Consider the following 21,325-nt stretch of genomic DNA (forward strand, 5'->3'; position numbering starts at 1 on the left):
GAATGACATTCAAAGTTAAACCACTGGCATAGAGTCTCTCTAGCACTTATGACCCGGTCAGTGTAAAACAAAATGCTTTGTTGGGTGGGGGGGTAGCTTTAGATTGAAGGGGAGAGAGGAACATGCTACGGCTGTGAAGAAACTCCAACTATCAACGGTCGCTATCTCACAGTCCTGCATCCCAGCGTTCCGACATTGATGTGCAGACGCTCCTCTACTTACGAACTTTCAAACATACGAACGAAGAGGACTGAACGTCCAAATTGTGCTCATTGGGCTCCCGTTTCCTGTCCGCAACATCAATTTGTTTTTGCGTGCGGCAATTCCGGGAAGTACGACTTCTGACCGCTACTCCCGCCGTGCAGCAGCGTAGCGTGCGTACTCCCAGCATCCTAGTTCTTTGTACTTGCGTATACCCTTAAAATGATGTTGAATAACGACTTACGAACATTTCAAGTTACGAACGGCCGTTCGTAAGTTGAGTACAGTAGAGTAGTCGTAAGTAGAGGAGTGTCTGTATATTGTTTTTGTCATTGGTGGCATTAATGGAGCTTACCGAGTCCCCCTCCTCGCTTGGACTGCTCGCTTTTCCTGCTCAAGCCTGTTCTAGAGTAATATCTTCTCGTTCTTGGTGTGACAGTATGCCTCCCATCTGCCCACAGCTGGAAAAGGACCGGGAGCGTTTACAGGCCATGATGACTCACCTGCATGTCAAATCCACTGAGGCCAAACCAGTCTCTCAACCAGTGAGTAGCAGCAATCAGTCCAACAGATGGTTACTTACTCTTATGCGCATTTCGGGAAGTATTTCTGGTAAGCTAGGGAAGTAGCGGTTTAAAACGGTTTCAATTGTGTATGTGTTTAAATGCGTATGCACCTTTGTGTATGCATTTGTGGTTGAATTGGGCATCTGGTGTGACGTCCACTGGTACAACATTAACCTTAAATGATAAGTCCATGAGCTCAATGTCCAGGCTGACCTTTAGAACGGAATGTTGTCACAGAAGACGGTCGTCTATACATCGACCAGCAGCACATATCACCTGTGCCGGGCATCTTACATGGCTGCAGATTCACACAGAGAAAACAGTATCCTGGCTGTATGAAGGGATAAGTGCTCCGTATACTATGCTTGTTGATGTTGATAAAAGCCTTTCCTGTGCATATAAATAATAGCACAAACCGATTTTATAGTGTTCTTTATTAAGGTAGCACTCTGTAAATGCTCTGGTATAAAGTGATTAGTGTTGTTTTATTTCCCCTAAATTTTTTTGAGCCATAAAAAGTTCTTGCAGCAGATGGTAATGCTGAGTCCTCCAGATGCAGAGGGATGCCAGCCAGCAGGCCAGAGACGCAAGGCGTCTGGCTTCCTGTGTGGTCCTTTTATGGCTACCTGTGCTGACTGCTGGCAAGCTTGGGAGCAGTTGTTTAACTGTGATAACGAGCCTGCTTGCTGGTGTTTACGCCAAGCAAATGGCACTGTTAAGGCAGCGAATGAGAGGAAAACGCACTTACGCCATTTTCACATCTGAGTGTAAATTCTCCCACCTGCTTAAAGCGTTAATTACGGTTTATGCTTCCTGAGTTTGAAGGGCATCTGTAGCTTTCTGGTCTCTGTTTCAGGAGATCGAGAGGATAAGTAGTCAGAGCGCCGAGAGCAGTAGGCCGCGGGGCCGTAGGAGCACTTATCCATCGTCCTTATTTCTGTTTCCTTCAAGGCAGTTTCTTCAATCTTCTCAGGTTTCACTTCTGGTGTGGCTAAGAGTCGCTCGACGTCAGCACACTTCTGTGGAGCTCACTGCTCATTGATCTTGTGACTATGGCAACTCATGCTTCACCACATTAAGTAATTGTGTACAACCAGAACCCCTTGCCCTCGTACGTGCAAGTTTTCTAGTTTGTACTGATTGGTGTCTTGCTTTTCTTTTCTGACGCCGCCTCTCTGTCGAGGGCATTTTTCCCCCCCCTTACCTGAATGAATGTGCTCGGAGCCTGGAGCATAAAATTGTGACTCTGAACTCAGTCCTCAGCCCACCTCCGCCACCACCTGGTAATCAAGGTGTTTATAATTAGCTGACAAGGAAAGTCAAGTGTGTGGGTGGTAGAACAGAAGAAACATGGATGGTATTGCAGTTTAGAAGCACTGACCTGGAGTAAGACTTGGGAGAGCAAACGGTAGCTGGCATAGAAGAAGAGCCATAGAGTATTTTTAAAGTAGGAGCATCATGGCTTCAGATCATCTTCTAGCTGACAAGGTCTTAGGTATTAGTCACTTTGTCCCATCAATCAGAAGTCGTGGAGGTTTGGTCAAGCTTTCTATTCTGCATCATTTCAGCTGAACCTGGTGTCCAACTCCGCCCTTTCCAAAGTGAGCATCCCAGAGGCATCTCCACCCCTAAGCTCCACCCAGAACCCAGCAATGCCCCTCCCCCAGAACCTGTCCATCATCAGCGGCCACAGTCCACCTGCCGTGGGCCCCCTGAGGAAGCGCTACTCGGACAAGTGCAACATGCCCCTATCCACAGGCGAGTCTGTACCACTGACTGCTTTATGCTGGCCTTTATTGGTTGGTCTGGATATTTCTCATTCTTCCAGTAAGTAAGATCCCGACATGTTTTTGTCCACAGCCACTCTGCTGCAAGGTGGAGACAAGCCAGAGGCCTTATTCATGTCTACTTTTTACAGTGTTTATCAGCTTAAAAACTCTATTTTTGATGTCTCTTTCTGACAGACATGGTCCAGAATAAAGAGTTCTACAAGAGCACCGAAGTAAGACCCCCATTCACATACGCCTCCCTAATAAGGCAGGTAAGGAGCCGCTTTGATTCTCTAGGATGAGGAGGCTGATAGGATTGTGAGGACTGCGTGTGAATTTCGTTTGTTTAAAAGTACGAACTAGGAGGAAGCACCCAGTATAGATATGCTGCTTTCTCCTGCCTGACATTCTGGCTTCTGTGACAGCAGACGCATTGAAAGTATCATTTTTGTCTGCTTTCAGGCAATTCTGGAATCGCTGGAAAAGCAGCTGACACTAAACGAAATCTACAACTGGTTCACACGGACTTTCGCGTATTTCAGGCGAAACACGGCCACGTGGAAGGTAACCGCAAAAAACTGAGAATATATGGTTTTAACTGTTAAAAATGACACCTTTAAGAAAAAGAACTTAATTCCTTTCTAAAAGTGTATGCCTTCATTGGCAAACCTTGGACGGCACTCATCCTGTGATAGATGTATGACTTGACTGCTTTTTGCTTCCATTATTTTCCAGGTTTTGATTAAATTGTTACTGGTTCATCTAAGCAGTGCTGACAACATTCAGGTGTTCACTGACTGTCCATCTCCCTTAACTGACCTTTTAAAACATGTCTTTTTAAATAACCTTTGCGTCACTGAGTACTTCCATATTGTGTGTTCGTATTGATTTTTCAATGTATCCATCTGCCAACGGCTTATCAAGTACAGGATAATGAGGAGGCCTGGAGTCTTTGCAGCACAAAGCAGGACACACACACACACACACACATTGTGAATAACCTAGAGATCCCAGTTCCCCACCAGCAGTTCCCCACAGTCCTTTAAACTGTACCATCATTCTACACATTCATGTTCATATTGAACAATATTATATAGCTAAATATTTCAAATTTGATTCATGTTATATTTTAGTTAAGACCTTAAACACGGCTGGATAGTAGAGGCACTGTGTATGTCAGCTTTTTACATTTGTCCATCACATAATACCTCTTGTACTCATATCACAAGTGAACTTTGACCTTGACATCTTTGGTCTTTCCTTCTCTAACCCTGACCTCAGAATGCAGTCCGGCATAATCTCAGCCTCCACAAGTGCTTTGTGCGTGTGGAGAATGTCAAGGGGGCCGTGTGGACGGTGGACGAGATGGAGTTCCAGAAGAGACGGCCGCAGAAGATGAGTGGGTAAGTGTGCCTTGTGCTCGTTCTGTGCCGCTTGGTTGGCATCGATTGGGTTTGGAACAGAATGGCCAGCATCCCTCTTCTACCTCTGCTTTAAGGCTTCTTTAATGGAGAGAGTGCTTCACGTCTGTCTCAGGCTTTGCTTTAATAGTCTCTCCCCCACCTTGACTGCACTGCTCTCTGCTTGCCTTTCTTTCTCAAGCCCGTGTTCCTGTTCCCTGCCCCCCCCTCCCCCCCACTTCCACCTTCAGGGTTAGCAGAGCTCAGCTGTGTTTCCCCTGAGCAGATGTTCACTGCAGCGTCTGCCTTTGAGATATCTCAGTGATACTGCTTCTAAAAACCAAACATGCATCTGGCTGTATCACTTCAGCTTTGCTCTGTCAGTGTCTAATGCGGTTCTGGCGGTTCTGGGGATCAGGGCAGCCTGACAGCTCTCCTGAGAAGCTGCCCTCTGGTTGGGCACTCTAGGCTTCGGTTTGGCCAGCACGCAGTGCAGGGATGCTGCCTGGATCAGGGAGGGTCCTGCTGTATTGATCGGAGCCCAGCCCCCTTCCCTCATTAGGCGACTAACAGACCAATAAAAACAGCTGGAGAGAAGAATTAAATGTGTGAGGATTAGCACCAGACCTGGGAAAGACTGATAGCAGGCATTAAATACTGCTAGTTAATCAATTTTCAAGTTATTTTCAATTCATATTTCATTTTGTGCTGTATTTACTTAATTCTGCTTACAATTATCACATACTAAACATGGTGCACAAGGCTTCAAAAATTATTTTTTGATCGAAATGGGAAGTATGTGAAATAGGTTAGTTTGCCAGTTTAATTTTTCAGTTGCAATTGGCACACGGTATAGATGATACATAACTTTACAGGATTACAGCACTTACAGTCCTTATTTTGTTGGGTTTCTTTTGTCAATATTATTCTCCTGTCGTGAGGAAACTGTTTTGTGGGGAAAAAAATGTTTTCTCGTTTTGTGAACATTATAAAAATATCTACAATCTAGTGGCAGAAAGGATTTGGTGGACCTTGCTAAAGTTCTTTTCAGCCCTTGAGCAGTTAGCGCAGAATAAGAATATTGTGTTTTGTTTTCTAAGCATTCTGTTTTTAAAATGTAGAAAAATGGAAGTATTTACAGTAAATGCAAGTACATGAAGTCAGTCTTTTCAGTGTGATTGTGTGTTTTGACCTGTAGGTCTCCTGCCCTGATGAAAAATATGACGACTAGTCTAACCTACAGCCCAGCCTACAGCTCTGCTTTTGAGGTAGGAGTGTGATTAGAGTCATGATATTGGAACCCCATAGTCACTGCCTGTTTCTTAGATTTATATTCTGAAAGTTGCCACTTTATGCTTGTGTGAAACATAGAGAGATACAGAACAACACACAGTAGATTGACTTTGAGCAAAGGAATCCGGAGGCTGTGCTTTTCATCAGCAGAGTGATGTCACCAATGGGCCCCTGAGCGAGGCCCTTAACACCCAATTGCTAAAGGGACTGTCTGACCCTGGCTTCTCGATTGTACATCACTGTGGATCAAAGTGTCTGCCAGATAAATAAAATGTAAAAGTAGTAATATTATTAACGTGTGTATGTTTGAATATCTGTGTGTTGCATTGGAACCTGGCTTTGGTTTTAAACTACAGCCTAAAGAATGACGATAACAGTGGCGATGATGAGGATTATTGTACAGTTCTGTACTCTCTGAAATGAAAGGGGTTATGACCTTAGCCCAATTCTCAAGACTGTAGATACTGAAACTGTGGATACGGAGGTCCTACTGTATTATTATTATGTGCTCTGTGCATGTATGTGAGATCTGCATCTGTTTCTGCCCATTCAGACCTCAGCGGCAGACAGGAACATCCCTTTCTACACTACTGCCCTTACAGGAAGTCCTCCTCTGCTCTCTCAGCCTTCTCTACCACATGAGGATGCCAACGGATTTACCGAGGACAGCGTGGACAGTGATGACAGTCCCGGCCCCTCTGCCCTGCCGGCCCTGTTAGTGTCTCAGCTGCCCTTTTCTTCTGTGGAAGAACAATCAAAGCCCTCCGCTATGGGAGGAGGCGCCTCAGATGCCTAAACGCAGGCTCCTCCTCCTCCTCCTCCTCCCATACTGTGTGAAGGAGAGTTGTTGTTTGGCTCTAACTGAATGCAAAAACGGCAATTTTTTTTCTTTTTTTTTTTTTTTTTACAGTTATTTTTTTAGGTAGAACAGCGGACCTCCCCCCGGGCATCTTGCTTTTATTTTACCCCAATGTTGCTGTTATCTGCCTTCCAACTCACCCACTACATCAGAGGAAGAGCTCCACTATAGAATTCCCTCCTGTTGTCCCTGTCTCACACCAGTCTTGCATTTAATATTTAATAAGATTTATTTAAAAGTGAGAGCAAGTGAAGTAGCTCTCAGTGCAGTAAACAACACTTAGAATGTGCCACCTGATAGCCTAGAATTATTTCAGTACTTTAAAAAAAAGTTTGAAAAGGTTTAAAGGCCTTATGTTTCCTCATACTGAGGGACGTATTGAAAGTTTAAAGTAAATAGCATGTTTGTTTATTATTTGAAAAATGCAGAGTATTCCAACACTGTGGTTACTTCATTTGCCCTAACTTGCCTGTTGCCTCCTCAGGAACGACGGAGGTGTTAAAGATGAGCCCATACCTGAGGAGGGCGAGCCGACCCCGCTACGCGCCGAGGACTGCAGCTCCGACCTCGAAAGCCCCAACGAAGACCCAGATGGTGAGCAGAAGGACAATGCTGAGGCGGGCGTTCCCGGTTTCTCCTGAAGGAGAGCAGCAACAGACCTTTACCACTGAGACACGCCTGGGCCGGTCCAACACATCCGACAGCGACACAGTGTGTCACGAGACTGCCGAGTGACTGTTAAATGCTGAGAGAAATGTACATCTTTGTAGTGTTTTCAAATTATGGCTCCTTTTTGTTTTTCGTACGCCGTGGTTTCAGATGGCTCATCATGTCTAGTACACAGGGCTTCTTGCAGCGTCCTCTCCAGCATATGGCTGTGCAAGCTACCACTGCCAGTCCTCCATGGGGCCCCTGGAGCCCAGACTGGCACCGGGCATGAATTTCAGCACCCAAGCATTGCCCTGACTCTGCTTCTTTGGGATGTTTGGGGGAGGTATTCAAGGACAGGAACTGCCCACAATCCGTTAGCTCACAGAGGCTCCTCCTGTGTATGTAGTCTCACCTGCAGGCAGTTTTAAATTTCAAGGGGATCTAAGTAAAACGTAGACACAAATAGTCAGTTTCTTAAAACTGGAAAAAATGCTATTTTCACACAATTCCTGTTCGTATGGAGAGCTGCACACCTTATGATAACTTCAGCTCAATATTAAAGGGGCACCCAGGCTGCAGTCTGCAATTTAATTTGTTAATGTTAAAATCCAATATGTAACTCACTCACAGAGTCAAATCTTCCAATCATGTTCAGAGTAAGACAATTGCTCTTGCTTTCTCCACTGGAAGGTGCCCAAGTAGAATAAAACTATGACTTTACTGGTATATATAGAGGCAGCTTGGGTGTGATGGATGTGCCCTTCAGCACTGGTTATATGTACATACATTTGGTGGTTCAGACAGAGCCACTGTCATCCCCCAGGACCGTTTTAAGCAGGAGTCGGAAGACCAAGCTGAAGATGGCATCTCTTTTACAGCCTTTTATGTTCATTCCGATATCACATGAAGCAGGGCATGTCTGTAAGACAGGCGTCAGTCCTCATGCTGTCTGTAAAGCCTCCTCCTGGCTACAACCAGATACCAGTGTGGAGGTCAGGCTGGACTCCAGCAACTTCTCCTCGCACCAAACGAATGTTATAGTTAGATGTGTTTTTCAGAAAGTAGGACTGAGGCTGCCAGTTTGTCCACTGATTGCTGATACTTTCACAGTGAAATTGGCGGTAGTTTTAGCTGCTTTATGTTAATTCTGGGTGCAAAATGTGTTTTTAATTTCACTATTGAACAAATACTTGATATCAAGGCTTTAATAGTTACTTGCAGTCATCTTCTGCTGCAGCTTTCAACATCCATAACAAACACCAAGCTTAATTTTTCATTTTTAAGAAGTCTTGTTCATTCAGGACTGCAGCAGACCACTGCTTTGTCTTTTATATTTATAAGGGTTTTCTTTTGTTGGATAAGTTTAGATTTTAATGCCTGTATTTTTGTTTTCAGTGTTTTTTTCCCTCTGAGTACCAAAGATAAACTAAAAAGCAAAGAGCACATTCAGCGTCTGTCCCAAATGTCACCCCCGATCCTGGATCACGAGACAGACCTCACAGCTGTGTGTAACCGCTGTCCGCTGTCCGATAAGTCTTACATGACTGTATTGAACCCTTAAACCAAAGATATGGCACATTACTATTTTTATAAATAGCTTGCAACTGTATAAGGGAACTATGTGTGGCTATGTGAGGGAGCACAGGTGTATGAACATACGTGATAAGCAGAAAATAAGGGGAGAGGAATGATATTACGGCCGTGGAAGGAAGCTTATCCTCAGCCTGTCATAGTTACTTAACACCTGAATTGGGAGGTAAGGGTTAATTTTTAATGATGGCAGGACAGGCAACTATTTTCTAGCAGAGAATGTGAAAATTCTTTCTAGTCAACTGGATCATGATAATGTAAGTGTTCTATGCATTTTATTAGTTATGAAGTTTTCAACATTTTAGGAATAATTTTTGGTTTTGTTTTAGGGGTCTGTTATCACTCAAATTCTTGTTGTTTTTTGACTCCATCAGCTGTATGATGCCTTCAGTTTCTGTGACCTACTTATGTTTTATATTAAACACTTCTGACAGTGAAAAGTGTGCACACGCTCACTCTGGCATTGACTTTCAGTTCCTTTCAAGAATCATTGTAGGGAAACAGGAACAGCCCAAGGTCTTTGATTCTTCTTTTGAACCTTTTGCGTTAAAATCGGAGAAGCTCTTAGACAAAAACGCTGCTCTCTCACCGTAAAAATAATATTCAGTTTTCAAAAGTGGGGCCTTTCCATTTTTCATCTTATTTGCTTAGTTTTAATAAATTACTTCAGTCTTCTATGTCCGTATTATTATTCTCTATTTTTCATTTCCATTTTTGGGAAACATTTTGTGAGTTTAGAATGAATATCCTAAAATTGCAAAAATGTAAATTTTGGAGAGCAACATCTCAAGCCTTATTGATTTTCCAGCAACCTCGGATGGACGGGAGGCACTTCAGGCGATATACACTACACGGACAAGTATCGGGACGCCTCGCCATCACACCTACAGGAATTTTCATGGCATCCTATTCTAAATCCATAGGCATCAATATGGAGTTGGTGTTCCACTTTGAAGCTATAACAGCTGCCACTCTTCTGGGAAGGCTTTCCACAGTTTTGGAATGTGTCTGTGGGAATCCAGAAGATGATTTGTGAGGTCAGACACTGTTGGACCTGAAGGCCTGGCTCACAATCTCCATTCTAGTTCATCCCAAAGGTGCTCAGTGGGGTTGCAGCTAGAGTTCTGTGGACCAGTCCAGTTCTTCCACACCAAACTCACCCTACCATGTCTTTATGGACCTTCCTCTGTGCACTGGGGAACAGTCATGCAGGAACAGAGGGTCTTCCCCCACAAAATTGGGAGCATAGAATTGATCAAAACATCTTGCTATGCTGAAGCTTTAAGAGTTCCCTTCAGTGAAACTAAGGGGCGTAGACCAACCCCTGAAAAACAACCCCATACCATTATCCCTCCTCCACCAAACTTTACAGTTGGCATAATGTAGTTGGGCAGATAACAATCTCCTGGCATCTGCCAAACACAGACTTGTCCATCAGACTGCCAGACAGAGAAGCGTGATTTGTCACTCCACAGAACATGTTTACACTGCTCCAGAGTCCAGTGGCAGTGTGCTTTACAGCACTCCATCCGACACTTAGCATTGCGCTTGGTGATGTGAGGCTTGCATGCAGCTGCTCGTCCATGGAAGCCCATTCAATGAAGCTCCTGGTACACAGTTATTGTGCTAGAGTTAATGCCAGAGGAAGTTTGGAAGTCTGCCGTTATTGAGTCAACAGAGTGTTGGCGTCTTTTATGCGCTTCAGCACTCGGCAGCCCCGCTGTTACTTTACGTGGTCGGCCACTTCCTGGCTGAATTTTTGTTATTCCTAAATGCTTCCACTTTGCAATAATACCATTATCAGTTGACCATGGAAAATCAAGCAGGGTAGAAATTTCACAAACTGACTTATTGCAAAGGCGACATCCTATGACTGTACCGCACTTGAAGCTCTTCAGAATGACCCATTCTTTCCAGATGTTTGTAACCATAACTGCATGGCTAGGTGCTTCATTTTATACACTTGCGGCAATGGGTCTGAATAAATCAGTTCGACTCAGTGATTAGTAGGTGCGTCCCAATATTTCCGCCTACATAGTGTACTCTCCGCCTCAGCCTGACAAGCAGTCAGCATCAGAAGCACCTGTGAGCAAGTCTGAAAATATCGTGTGCATTTCTTGTGCATTTCACAGCACTGGAAACACTGTGCTTCTCCCCAACAGGAAGCATCATTCATCATCATGGCCAGCAGAGATGGGGGCGCTATTCCACCCTAGGGCAGCACTGCTGGCTGGTGCTGTACTTGCACTGAACACCTGCTGGGCCTTGGGCTACACACAATTGGGATGTACGCTATATTGATTGCTTGCAGAATTCAGACACTGATGAAAAGCATGAGCTTGTGAAATCTTGGTTACCATCATTGAAAATGAGTCCCATACCACAGAGCCGAGGTAGTTCATTCTGCCCGGGTCTGGAGAGTGAGGTGGATTGCAGCAGTACACAAATGCCTACACAGTCCTGGTTGCAGCCCAAATGGCAGCTAAGGTTCACCGTCGGCACTTTGTCTTGGGGAGGGGTGCTCTGGGTGGGGTAAGGAATTGGCAGCTGCCAATAGTCAATCAGCACTTCCAGCAGAGGTTTAACAATTATGTATTATAAAAGTTATTAACCCCCGCCCCCATGTTAACTATACTTGGATGAACAGTTTTGTCCTGCAGGACTGTTGAATGGCTATAATTATACAGGTGGTGCATTATTTATCACTGCCTGTCTTTATGCAGCACAGAAATACCAGATAGACACCCTAACAGCACCTGTCCTACTGAGGGGTGATATTGTAGTGAATGGTGCATCAAACAGGATTTCAAAGGCATAACTGTTTCTAGTCTCTATGGTAACAAAAAGACAAGTGGCCTAGTTGGCTATTGCATTCTGGAGTGCGGGCTAAGCTCAACTAATCAGAGCTCAAGCTGCAGCGTTGCCATCTGACAGGATATGAAGCCTGTTGTTCCACAGAAGGAGCTCAGTATTGACAGGGGATTGTGTATGAGAAAGATATGAGAGAGCAGCACTGAACCACATCATTTCCAGCCTCTGCGTCCTGCAAGGCTGGGCAGGGTAAATGTGTGAAGATTCCATTGAAAATAGAGGAGAGAAATGAGCGATAGAGAAACGTGACAAAAAGCCTAAAACAGAGATATTTGGGGAACTTCTGAAGTAAAACCACATTGATCATAAAAATCACTTGTACAGTTTAATACATTGATGATGCTTCTATTTCTTTGTAATCCTTTGTCATTGGCCAATGAGTTCTGAAATTTTTTATTTCAAAATTCCCATTATTCCAAGAACTACTGTGAATACTTCCCTCTTGTGGTCTCTAGGTTACAGTGAATCATACCGTTCAAACAAACCAAATGCAAATTAGCCTTGAAATGGAAAGATGGTGCTGAAAAATGTGTGGAACAACATATTAAATAGTGGAGATGGATGGGTTTTAATGGTAGCAGGAAAAGATTAGCATGCATATTGTTAGACAATATATATGCAAACGACAGTGATACACAAAATGCAAATGCAGGGTAATTGCAGCACAAAATGTATTGTTTACAGGTGTGAATAGTTCCAAATGTAAGTGACTGCAGTCAGTTTTGCCATTCGTAATCGATTATTTCACCCAGTGGGTGGAGCCCCCCTTCCCCCCGTAACAAACTATGGCAGATTATTCATCAACTAGGGGAAACAGTTCCACTCCCTTGGTAAAATAAGTGACAACTGGCTCAGTTTAGTGAAATATTCCCATTAAATCCACACTGTGTATTTCACCAGGTTCCATTATAGCCAAGGGTTAAAGTTGTCTAGTTAGAACAGAGTTAAGGAGTTTGTTCTTTCACATACTCTACATTTACATATATACATCCAAGTGTCCTGCTATCAGGGGCACCGTAAGGGGGTGCAGGGGTGGGATGCTAAACGTTTTGTGACAGAGGCCCTAGAAAAACTGGAACATAATTGGATTGATCTGGGTCGGGGGCCCAAAATCTCCAGCCATGCCTGCGCCTGCCACATGGTTGGCCACCAAGCACCCCGCAAAATGAGAAGCAAGGTCTTTAGTCTTCTGAGATGTCCTCCTAATGGATTGTCATGGTGGTAGTGATGAATTTCTGTCCTCGAGTTTTCTGGCGCCACTGACCGATAGAGAACATCATCTCTGCTTAATGCTCAGTGCTACGTTACATCCTATAATAAAACAAAATTCTTCTCACTGATTCGGGTCATAGGCCGTCTGTATATCTTCTATGTATGAGTCATTTCGGGTTGACAGCATGTATCTCTGAGAGTTGCATCACGGACCTAAATGTGCAGACCTGGGCAAACATCTGCACATCCGGAATCCTCCATTCTGGCCACCATTTAATTAAGCTTAGTAAAACAAATGCGGAGTGATTCTGGTGCAACATGCATGCATATTGTATACAGGTGTAAACAGCTGGAGAGTGTGATGAAAATAACACATCCACACAACAACATCCAACACCTACAAGTATAAAGAATGCAGGTGAGACGTCCAATGAGTGAATGGGTGAACAGATTTTTCCACTGGTTGTAATCTACAATGTTAACGTCAAGTGTCAGTTTGAATGAGGAGATGACAAATATATTATGGAGATTAATGTCCTGTTTCTCTGTGTCCAGTCTCAGAAGAATGCTGACCGTTGCCTGTCAATAAAAAAAGTCACAAATTCACTGCCAATATAAAGTCACAAATCTGTCCTTAAATGGTCTGTGATATGACTTTCATGGTTCTTACGGTTACGCCTCTGAGTGAAATGGCTGAACTGAGGTTAATTAGTTCAGTCAGGATTAGGATCTATTGGATTTTGTCAGCATTTGTATTATGTGCAGCTGTAAATAATTTGTTCCAACAGCTTTAATTATGTAGTATAGCGACCTCTGGTGGTCATGAAAATATTGCAGTCACATCAAACTGGCATACCCCTTGCATACCTAGTATGGTTATTTCTGGAAATAACTGTTAAACTGGACCGTATTACGCATCCTGCTGTCCACAGAATATTCCACCCAAACCACTAGCTACCAGTCATCCCATATCAACACAAGCCACAGTGACTGAAATTTCATTCACCATGAAATCAGGTGATAAGCATAGCTAGTGCGGGTCTCTAATGAGCTTAAGTTTTAGAAATGTACAATTCTCAATTACTGTTTTGCTGTGTTTTGCCAAATTCCATCTGCCGTATATTCAAGCCCATAGTTTTAGTTAGTAAAACTTGCTTTTGTGGATGCAGGAAAGGGAATTTTTGAAATGCAATGAAGTCTGAATAGTGATTTGCTGTTAAGAACAGCAGGCAGGCCGTTCACTGAAATGACCCCAAGGGGGTGACTTGCATATTTTGCACACTGTATTATTCATATGCTTTTACACTGACAAAAGCTACAGGTGCATCTTCTAATTTACTGCCAATGAAAATGTGAATGAAAATACATTTCACAGGAAGCTACAGGGATAAATGGAAATCCATAAGAGTATTTAAGTACAGACTGTCTTACTTACTCTCATATGCAATCTACCTGTCTCACTAATCGCAGGTCACCATTAGCTGTCAGCACTTAGGCACAAACTCGGACTAATAAAACCTTTAGCAAAAGGTTTTTTTTTTGCTTTTGCTCCTGACTACATGAGCTTGACAGGAAGAGGAAGGAAATGGCTGCATTTTGTATCAAAGGTGAGTCTGCAGCTTGGAGCAGAAGGCTCTGTTCAGGAGTCAGAAGACACCCTGGCAACCTGGATAATCCACTAGTGAGTTCATAAATCTATCACAGTCCTAAAACACTGTAACTTTACTCTTTTCCAACTGTAAATTCTAATTTAATAGACCTTGGAAAAAGTACCCCATCCTCAACTCGCTGTTAAAATACCCACAGATCAATGGGCTCACTGCCCCAGATGGTTACTAGCAAAATTTACTAATAGTTTTCAATATCAATATATACCAATACAATTCAAGAGCAAGTGCCACCAATGGGGTCATTTCTGTGTTCCCAGGGTCCAATATTCACATGGTCCTAGGTTCCCCAGATTTATATGGCACATAATGGGACCAAGACAAAGGGTCCTATGTTCTCCATCTCCATATAGCAAGTAATGAGAACCTGAAGGTGGAAAAGATGTTCCCCAGCATTGTATTTACATAATATACAATTAGCTATTGTGGGAACTCATCATGGGTGTTTTTGTCCCCCAGCACTGCTCCATGGCTCTAATATAATAGGTCAACACTTAAGGGAACTTATCAAATGCCTGGAATCATGGAAAAATGAGAAAAAATAAAAGGGCACATAGCACACCAGGGGTGTCTCTGGATGCACTGCTGGCCAAAAAAGTCATTATTTGAATTTATATTAGCAAATACTTAAGAGCCAATGACTGGATCATTATTACAACTCAGAAATGTTATGTAGCAATAAAGTAAAGTCAGCTGAGTACCTGAATCTACCGAATGGCCAAGTTACACCTCCATCCATCAGCAATGGATTCTATCTTCCCTGTTGGCATGGGCATATTCAGGACAAGAATGCCAAGATTCATTGGGTTCGAATTGTCAAACAGTGGCTCAGGGAGCATGAGGAATCATTTTCACGCATGACTTGGTCACCACAGAGTTGTGACCTTAACCTCATTGAAGGTCTTTGGGATGTGCTGAAGGAGGCTCTATGCAGTGGTTCAACTCACTTGTCAATACAGGATCTCGGTGAGAAATGAATGCAAATCTGGATGAAAATAAAGGGTGAGATGATGCATAAGCCTGTGGAAACAATGCCATGACAAATGTGCAGCATAATCAAAGGTAAACGCTGTCCAACGAAAAATTCAAATGGCAACTATTTTTTTGGCCGGGCAGTGTATATCAATCATCTGAGGCACAGTCCCTAAAGAGAATATGAGATGTGCATGCATAGCACACATGCCAATCACTTTTTTTAAAATAATTTAATTCATTTCATACACCAGTTGAATGGAAAGTATAATACTGTATGGTTTTATGAATAAAGTTGTAAAGAACAATGGCTAGATATTCAAGATACACATTTATTTCAAGTGGGACTTCAAAATCAAGTGTCCCTCACAAAGTGCACGCCACTGCCTTACATGCACACTAGAGCATTAATTCCATAGGGCACTCCTGAATACACACTCTCGCTTACAATACAGTTAAAAGGGCACCATCTGTTCCACTTATACCTACTACAAACACATGCTCATGCAAAAATGGCGTATGGAAATGTCCCAGACTGAGAGAATCATGTGCTTCATCATTCTTGATAAGTGACTTAGGGTCAAATATAAAGTGGATTATTTTCTTGCCTCTTGTAACTGTAGAAATCGATCTAAAAAGGGAATATTGTGAGTACCACTGCAATATCTATCCATCCATTTTCCAAACTGCTTATCCTACTGGGTTGCAGAGGGTCCAGAGCCTATCCTGGAAGCAGGGAACAACCCAGGATGGGGGGCCAGCCCATCGCAGGGCACACTCACACACCTATGGGCAATTTAGCAACTCCAATTAGCCTCAGCATTTTTTTGGACTGTGGGGGGAAACCGGAGTACCCGGAGGAAACCCCACGACGACATGGGGAGAACATGCAAACTCCGCACACATGTGACCCAGGTGGAGACTTGAACCCGGGTCCCAGAGGTGTGAGGCAACAGTGCTAACCACTGCACCACCATGCCGCCCCCCCCCCTCTGCAATATAACAATTTGAGATATACATTTTCACAGTGGTAATCAATGCAGATAAAGGCTATTGTAACGGATATTAATAACACTATCCATGACAGTTAAAGGTTTGATCTATTGCAAGTGTAATTCACAGTAGTTGGAATTCAGGGCGGGATATGCGTTAGTCATTTATATATCGTGTTTTATGTGTATTACAGGGATGCAGCAGATAATTTTTATAGGGGGAGCGGGTTTAAGTGCCAGGTGTTTTCATTTAATAATCTGTTGATTGTCATTTAATAAACCAAGCAAACGTGCGTCCCCGCTTGTGAGAAATTGTCCGTCTGTTTCTTCCAATTTATAGACTGGTGACCCTGTCATTTGTCTACTGGACATATCTAGAGACTCCCCCAAATGAAGATGGCCGCGAATGCAGTCTCTCTCAAGCTGTCCGAGTTTTGGGTTAGCCCAGCATGGTTCACCCAGATGAAAACGCAGCTCGCACTGATTGGCGCTGAGCAGCTCCACTGCAAGAATGGTGAGCCTACTTAAACACCCTCCAGCACACAGTAAGTACACTGCACTTAAAGCCCTCCTGTTGAAAGTTTTTGAACTTCCCAACACAGAGAGAGCCACCCGGCTCTTTTCACTTCAGGGCCTGCGTAGCATGCCATCTGAGCTAATGGACAAGATGCTTAATCTCCGGGGTGCAGAGAAATTCAAATAAACCCAGTGGGGTGATCACTGCTGTCTTAGTCCTGTCTTAGTCCTGTGGGTGGACTGGCACCTGGTGGAGTCCATGAATTTTGGAGAAGATAATCTTTTCCTGGCCAGTTGAGCAGAAAAATCCTGTGAATGAAGCATGGCATCGTTGAGCCGGCAGTAATCGGCACATGGACGTCTCCCACCACCAGGTTTGGAGAGCATATGGAGGGCAAAGCCCAGAGGCTGTTGGAGCGGGCGAACAATTCCAAAGCATTCCATGATGGACACCTCCACCCTGGTGATAGCGAGCTTAGCTGTGTCAAGGAGCCAGGCATGGGTAAAAACAGGCGGGCCTGAGTTTATTTGATATTCTGCACATGCCATTTAGCCTTAAAAATGGCACACAGACTTTCCAACTCCTCATTGACTCTGTGCTGCGAGACTTGGCTTTCCTTTTTGTCTATCTAGATAACATCCTGGTCGCCAGCACCTCCAAAGCCGAACACCTCAATATTCCATTCGAGCGGCTCGGCCAGTTCAGGATTTCCACCATTGACTTCCTTGGCCACAGAGTCACTAGGGACAGGACTGTCCTGCAAGTGTCCAAGGTGGATACTAGGTCCCACACCCATCCACTGTCAAATCCCTGCAAGAATTTCTAAAAACGGTGATTTTTACCATCGTTTCATCCCGGGTGTGGCGAAGTTCATGCATCCACTGGCTGCATTGCTTGTATCCCACCACGACAGACTGCTGCGTCAGCACTGGTGGAGTCCTGTACTGGGGCAGACCGTGTTGGAGCTGCTGGCCCCAGAGGTGCTCAAGGGGACTGTGCTTTCACCCGTAGACCACCAGAAGTTGAACACTTCAGAGTCACCAAGACCTTGCACAGGCTTTGGCAGGAGTGTTACTGGCTGGCAGCTGCTTAGACATGAAGCTACATGAAAATTGCTGTGATGGCCCGAAAAGGACCCCATGACCACTCCCAAGCCCCTCACCAGCCCATGCAGTCCAACAGCCCCATGGAGTGTGCCAAGGACATCTTTGGGCCCTTTCCCAATCACTACCTGCGGTAACCACTACATCCTTGTGGCAATGGGCTAGTTTACCAAGTGGCCCAAAGCATATGTGGTCCCAGAACCAAGTACCACTGCAACAACAAGCAAGTTGGTGGACAAGTACTTCAGCAGGTTCAGAGCCCTAGAAGAACTGCATGGTGGTCAGGGATACAACTTTGAGTCCTCTGTATTTGCAGAGGTCTGTCAGCTGCTGGGCAACAGGAACATGACCACAGCCCCTCTACACCCACAGAGTAATGGTCTAGTTGAATGATTCAACCGGATCCTCACCACCTAGCTCTCAATCCTGACCAGCTTACACTAACGTGACTGTGACCACCATCTCCCGGTGACCCTGAGGGTTTGCAGGACAGTGGTGCAGGAGTGGACTGGGCTCTCCCCCTCCATGCTGTTTACCTCAGTTGAGCTGGTGTTGAGGAGCCCTTCAGTACGGAGCTTGTCATGGTACATGAGGGATCTGCGGTTGCACCTGGAGGCAGCTCACTGTCTCACACATGATCATCTGACTGCGGTGGGCCAGTGGCATAAATAGGTTTATGACATACACTGCTAGGGGGCTCCACTCGATATTGGAGCAGCAGTCTGCTGTATAATCCCCACTGGCGCAAGGGACTTTCGCCCAAGCTGTCAGATTGTTGCCAGGGCCCTTGTGTGGGGTTTGGGAGACAATCATAAGTGGTGTACTGTGTCCAGACCGGCACTGGGAACTGGTCAGTAGTTATGCACTGGGACAGACTGTCCCTGTACCATCCCAATGCCACTCAGGGTCCAGCACCTGCCAGCAGCGTGACCTTGCCAATGCCTACCAACAGCCCAGCTCCCCCAGCTCCTGTTATCAACGCGGCTGCCCCAGTGACCACTGGCAGTTTGACTCCACAATGGCCTGCAAGGGCACACTGGCACCTGCTGTGCAACTCCAAGACTTTATCCTTGACTGAAGTGGAACTGGGTGTGTTGGTCACCGGGATGGTTGACCCTTGGGGGGAGGGGGGGGGCTACGTGATGCCTAGGAACCGGTTTCCACATAGTGGCAGCTGATATGCATGCCCTGGCATGCTGCACTTGACTTGTGTTTAATGTTGTAAATAGTTTTACTATGCCTGGTTCTGCGGGATGCCGCAGTATTTTGGTTGTACAAGAGGGCCAAGGCAATACTGATTTTTTCAGCTGCAAAATGACCGTTTTAGGTGGAAAAGTATTGTATCAAATGGAAGATGTAAAAAAAAAAAAATCATATCATATCATATACCAGTGACCTTATAAATCATCCCCAGTCACACTTAGGAAATATGAGATTCATCCTGTAGATCCTGACATTTTAGATACAATTGAAAGCTCTTAGCAATATAAAAATTAACCAAAGTGAGCTCAGCAGGTTAAATTTGATTATATTTCTATCGTTTTATATTGCCTGTACCATCTGTGAAGCAAATATATTGCAAGACTAACACACTTTATAGACATTTATGCTTTTTTTTCACGGGAAATGGTTGCCAACCTTTTGCAGGAGATAAAAGCCAACTGTCCATGTAAAATATTCATGTCTGAAAGGGGAGTGTGGGAATACGTAGTGATTTAGTCGCTTACGGAGCATAAAGTCGCTGCAGCAGTTGCCTCAAGTACAATTACCCCGTGAAATGTGTTTATAACAGTTCTGATCTCTCCTAAAATAAGCTACTTACTTACAGCTTTCTGTTGTGGACTACTTTGTATTTTTTCAGGAAATGCAGTTTTTTGTGGATTCATCCTTAAGGCTATCAACACTGATTAACATGAAAGGCAAGTTTCATTCTTTTTAGCGTGCTGCTTGATGGAACGGGAATCTATAGAAAAATAGCGAAAGGAGTGGAAAGGTATTAATGAAAGAGGAAGAAGACAATCCGGTACGGTCTGGTAAGTAATCGTATATACAGTACTATAGACTTCCTAGTATGTGTCAGGGTGACGCTGTTATATTTATTTACTTTTATTCTATAATTCAAAGCAGTGGCCCAGATAATATTTGGGGTGTCATTATATAATAATCATTATATATATGATATATATATATATATCATATATATATCTGTGTGTGCGTGTGTGTTTGTATTTGTAGCGGTTAACGATGTTCCCCCACACCTCTGTGGCCAGGGTTTCAGTCTCTACACCAGCTCTACTTGTGTGGAGGTTCTATGTTCTCCTCCTGCTGTCTTGGGGTTTCCTCTGGATCCTCCGGTTTTCCTCCACCGTCCAAAAAGTGATACAGTGAATTGGAGTTGCCAAAATGTGTGTGTGAATGGTCTGTGTCTGTGTGTGTGGATTATGTTTACATTACTTTGAGGGGACCAAATGTCCCCTACAATGTAATAAAAACCTTTTTATTGACATTGTAGGGACCTTTTTTCGGGTCCCCACAAAGATCTGTGAATGCAATCAAAAAAGTTAAAATACCGAAAGTCTCACATTTTGTTTGCTTACTTATGGTTAAGGTTAGGGCTGGGTAGGGGTTAAGGTTGTCATGTTGGAATTAGAGTTTTCCCCATAGAAATGAATGAAGAGTCCCCACAAAGATGTAATTACAAACCTGTGTGTGTGTTTGTGTGTGTGCCCTGCCATTGGTTAGCATCCCATCCTGCGTACAGGTTCAGGGCTCCTGCAACCCTGTGTAACACCAGCAGTTATACAAAATAGATGGATGGATGGATGGATGGATGGATGGACTGCTCTCAAAAGTCATGATAGCATATGCCAAATGTGGACCAAAGAATAAGAGGAAAAGGAACTGAAAGATCATTTAAACAGCCATTAGACAATCAAACAATGGCCTAAAGCCTCATCTAAGTTTGACTTGTGGGTAACTGGTCTTTCTGCTTTTGTTGTTGACAAGAAAGTGGACCTGCCACATCCACAGAGCCAGAGATGCAGGAGGGAGTAGGGAGAGGGGTGCAGATGCTAAGCACCATATCAGGGTATGAGGGGGAAAATGCTGCCACCTGCCAGGACCCCCCAGGAGACAGTGAGCAGGGGGGATCCAGCTGCTTCTCCAGTGTCTCCAGTGACACCCTCCAACCTAGCATGGGAGGTTTGTCTCTTAATGCTCCTCTAACCCATTTAGCAATGCTTCACTTTTTTCAAATTCTGTCACACAGCCTTCAGTTTGACTTATGCTGTTAAGTTTTGCTTTAGAACAGGGGTGACCAATCTTATCCGCAAAGGGCCGATGTGTATGCAGGTTTTTGGGATAACCTTTAGGTCAGCTGTTCAAACCCAGGTGTGAGAACTCTTCAGTCAATCAGTCCTCTAATTACAGTAGTAATCTAATTAGGGAATTACTGCGAAAACTGCAGAAACCCTTTCTGCATAAAGCTGGTCACCCTTGCTTTGGAAGTTGAGCTTTGGTTCTGTTTGCAAGAGTAAGATTTCTACCAGGATCCTACTGTATGAAGACAGATGACAAGCATTTATGAAAGCCATATAAAAACAAGAAATTTCTGATGCAATCCTATGATGCTTTGAGTTTTTAAAAAGTAGAGACAAAGAAGA

At 44.1% G+C, this 21,325-nt stretch overlaps 1 protein-coding gene across 7 annotated transcripts in view; it reads left to right on the forward strand.

The window, feature by feature from the left end:
* LOC125745075 (forkhead box protein P1-B-like) overlaps positions 1 to 8,769 on the forward strand; it is a 61,711-nt gene extending 52,942 nt beyond the window's left edge. For all 7 annotated transcript variants that reach the window (XM_049017556.1, XM_049017557.1, XM_049017555.1 and 4 more), the window contains 8 exons: positions 663 to 746; positions 2,336 to 2,525; positions 2,732 to 2,808; positions 2,999 to 3,100; positions 3,818 to 3,939; positions 5,135 to 5,204; positions 5,783 to 5,943; positions 6,573 to 8,769. In XM_049017556.1, the coding sequence (XP_048873513.1) occupies positions 663 to 746; positions 2,336 to 2,525; positions 2,732 to 2,808; positions 2,999 to 3,100; positions 3,818 to 3,939; positions 5,135 to 5,204; positions 5,783 to 5,943; positions 6,573 to 6,729 (963 nt within the window). In that variant the 3' untranslated portion in view covers positions 6,730 to 8,769. The remainder of the gene's footprint in view (positions 1 to 662; positions 747 to 2,335; positions 2,526 to 2,731; positions 2,809 to 2,998; positions 3,101 to 3,817; positions 3,940 to 5,134; positions 5,205 to 5,782; positions 5,944 to 6,572) is intronic.
* The last annotated feature ends 12,556 nt before the right edge of the window (positions 8,770 to 21,325 follow it).

The sequence above is a fragment of the Brienomyrus brachyistius genome, chromosome 6 (genome assembly GCF_023856365.1).
Source record: "Brienomyrus brachyistius isolate T26 chromosome 6, BBRACH_0.4, whole genome shotgun sequence".
Lineage (NCBI taxonomy): Eukaryota > Metazoa > Chordata > Actinopteri > Osteoglossiformes > Mormyridae > Brienomyrus > Brienomyrus brachyistius.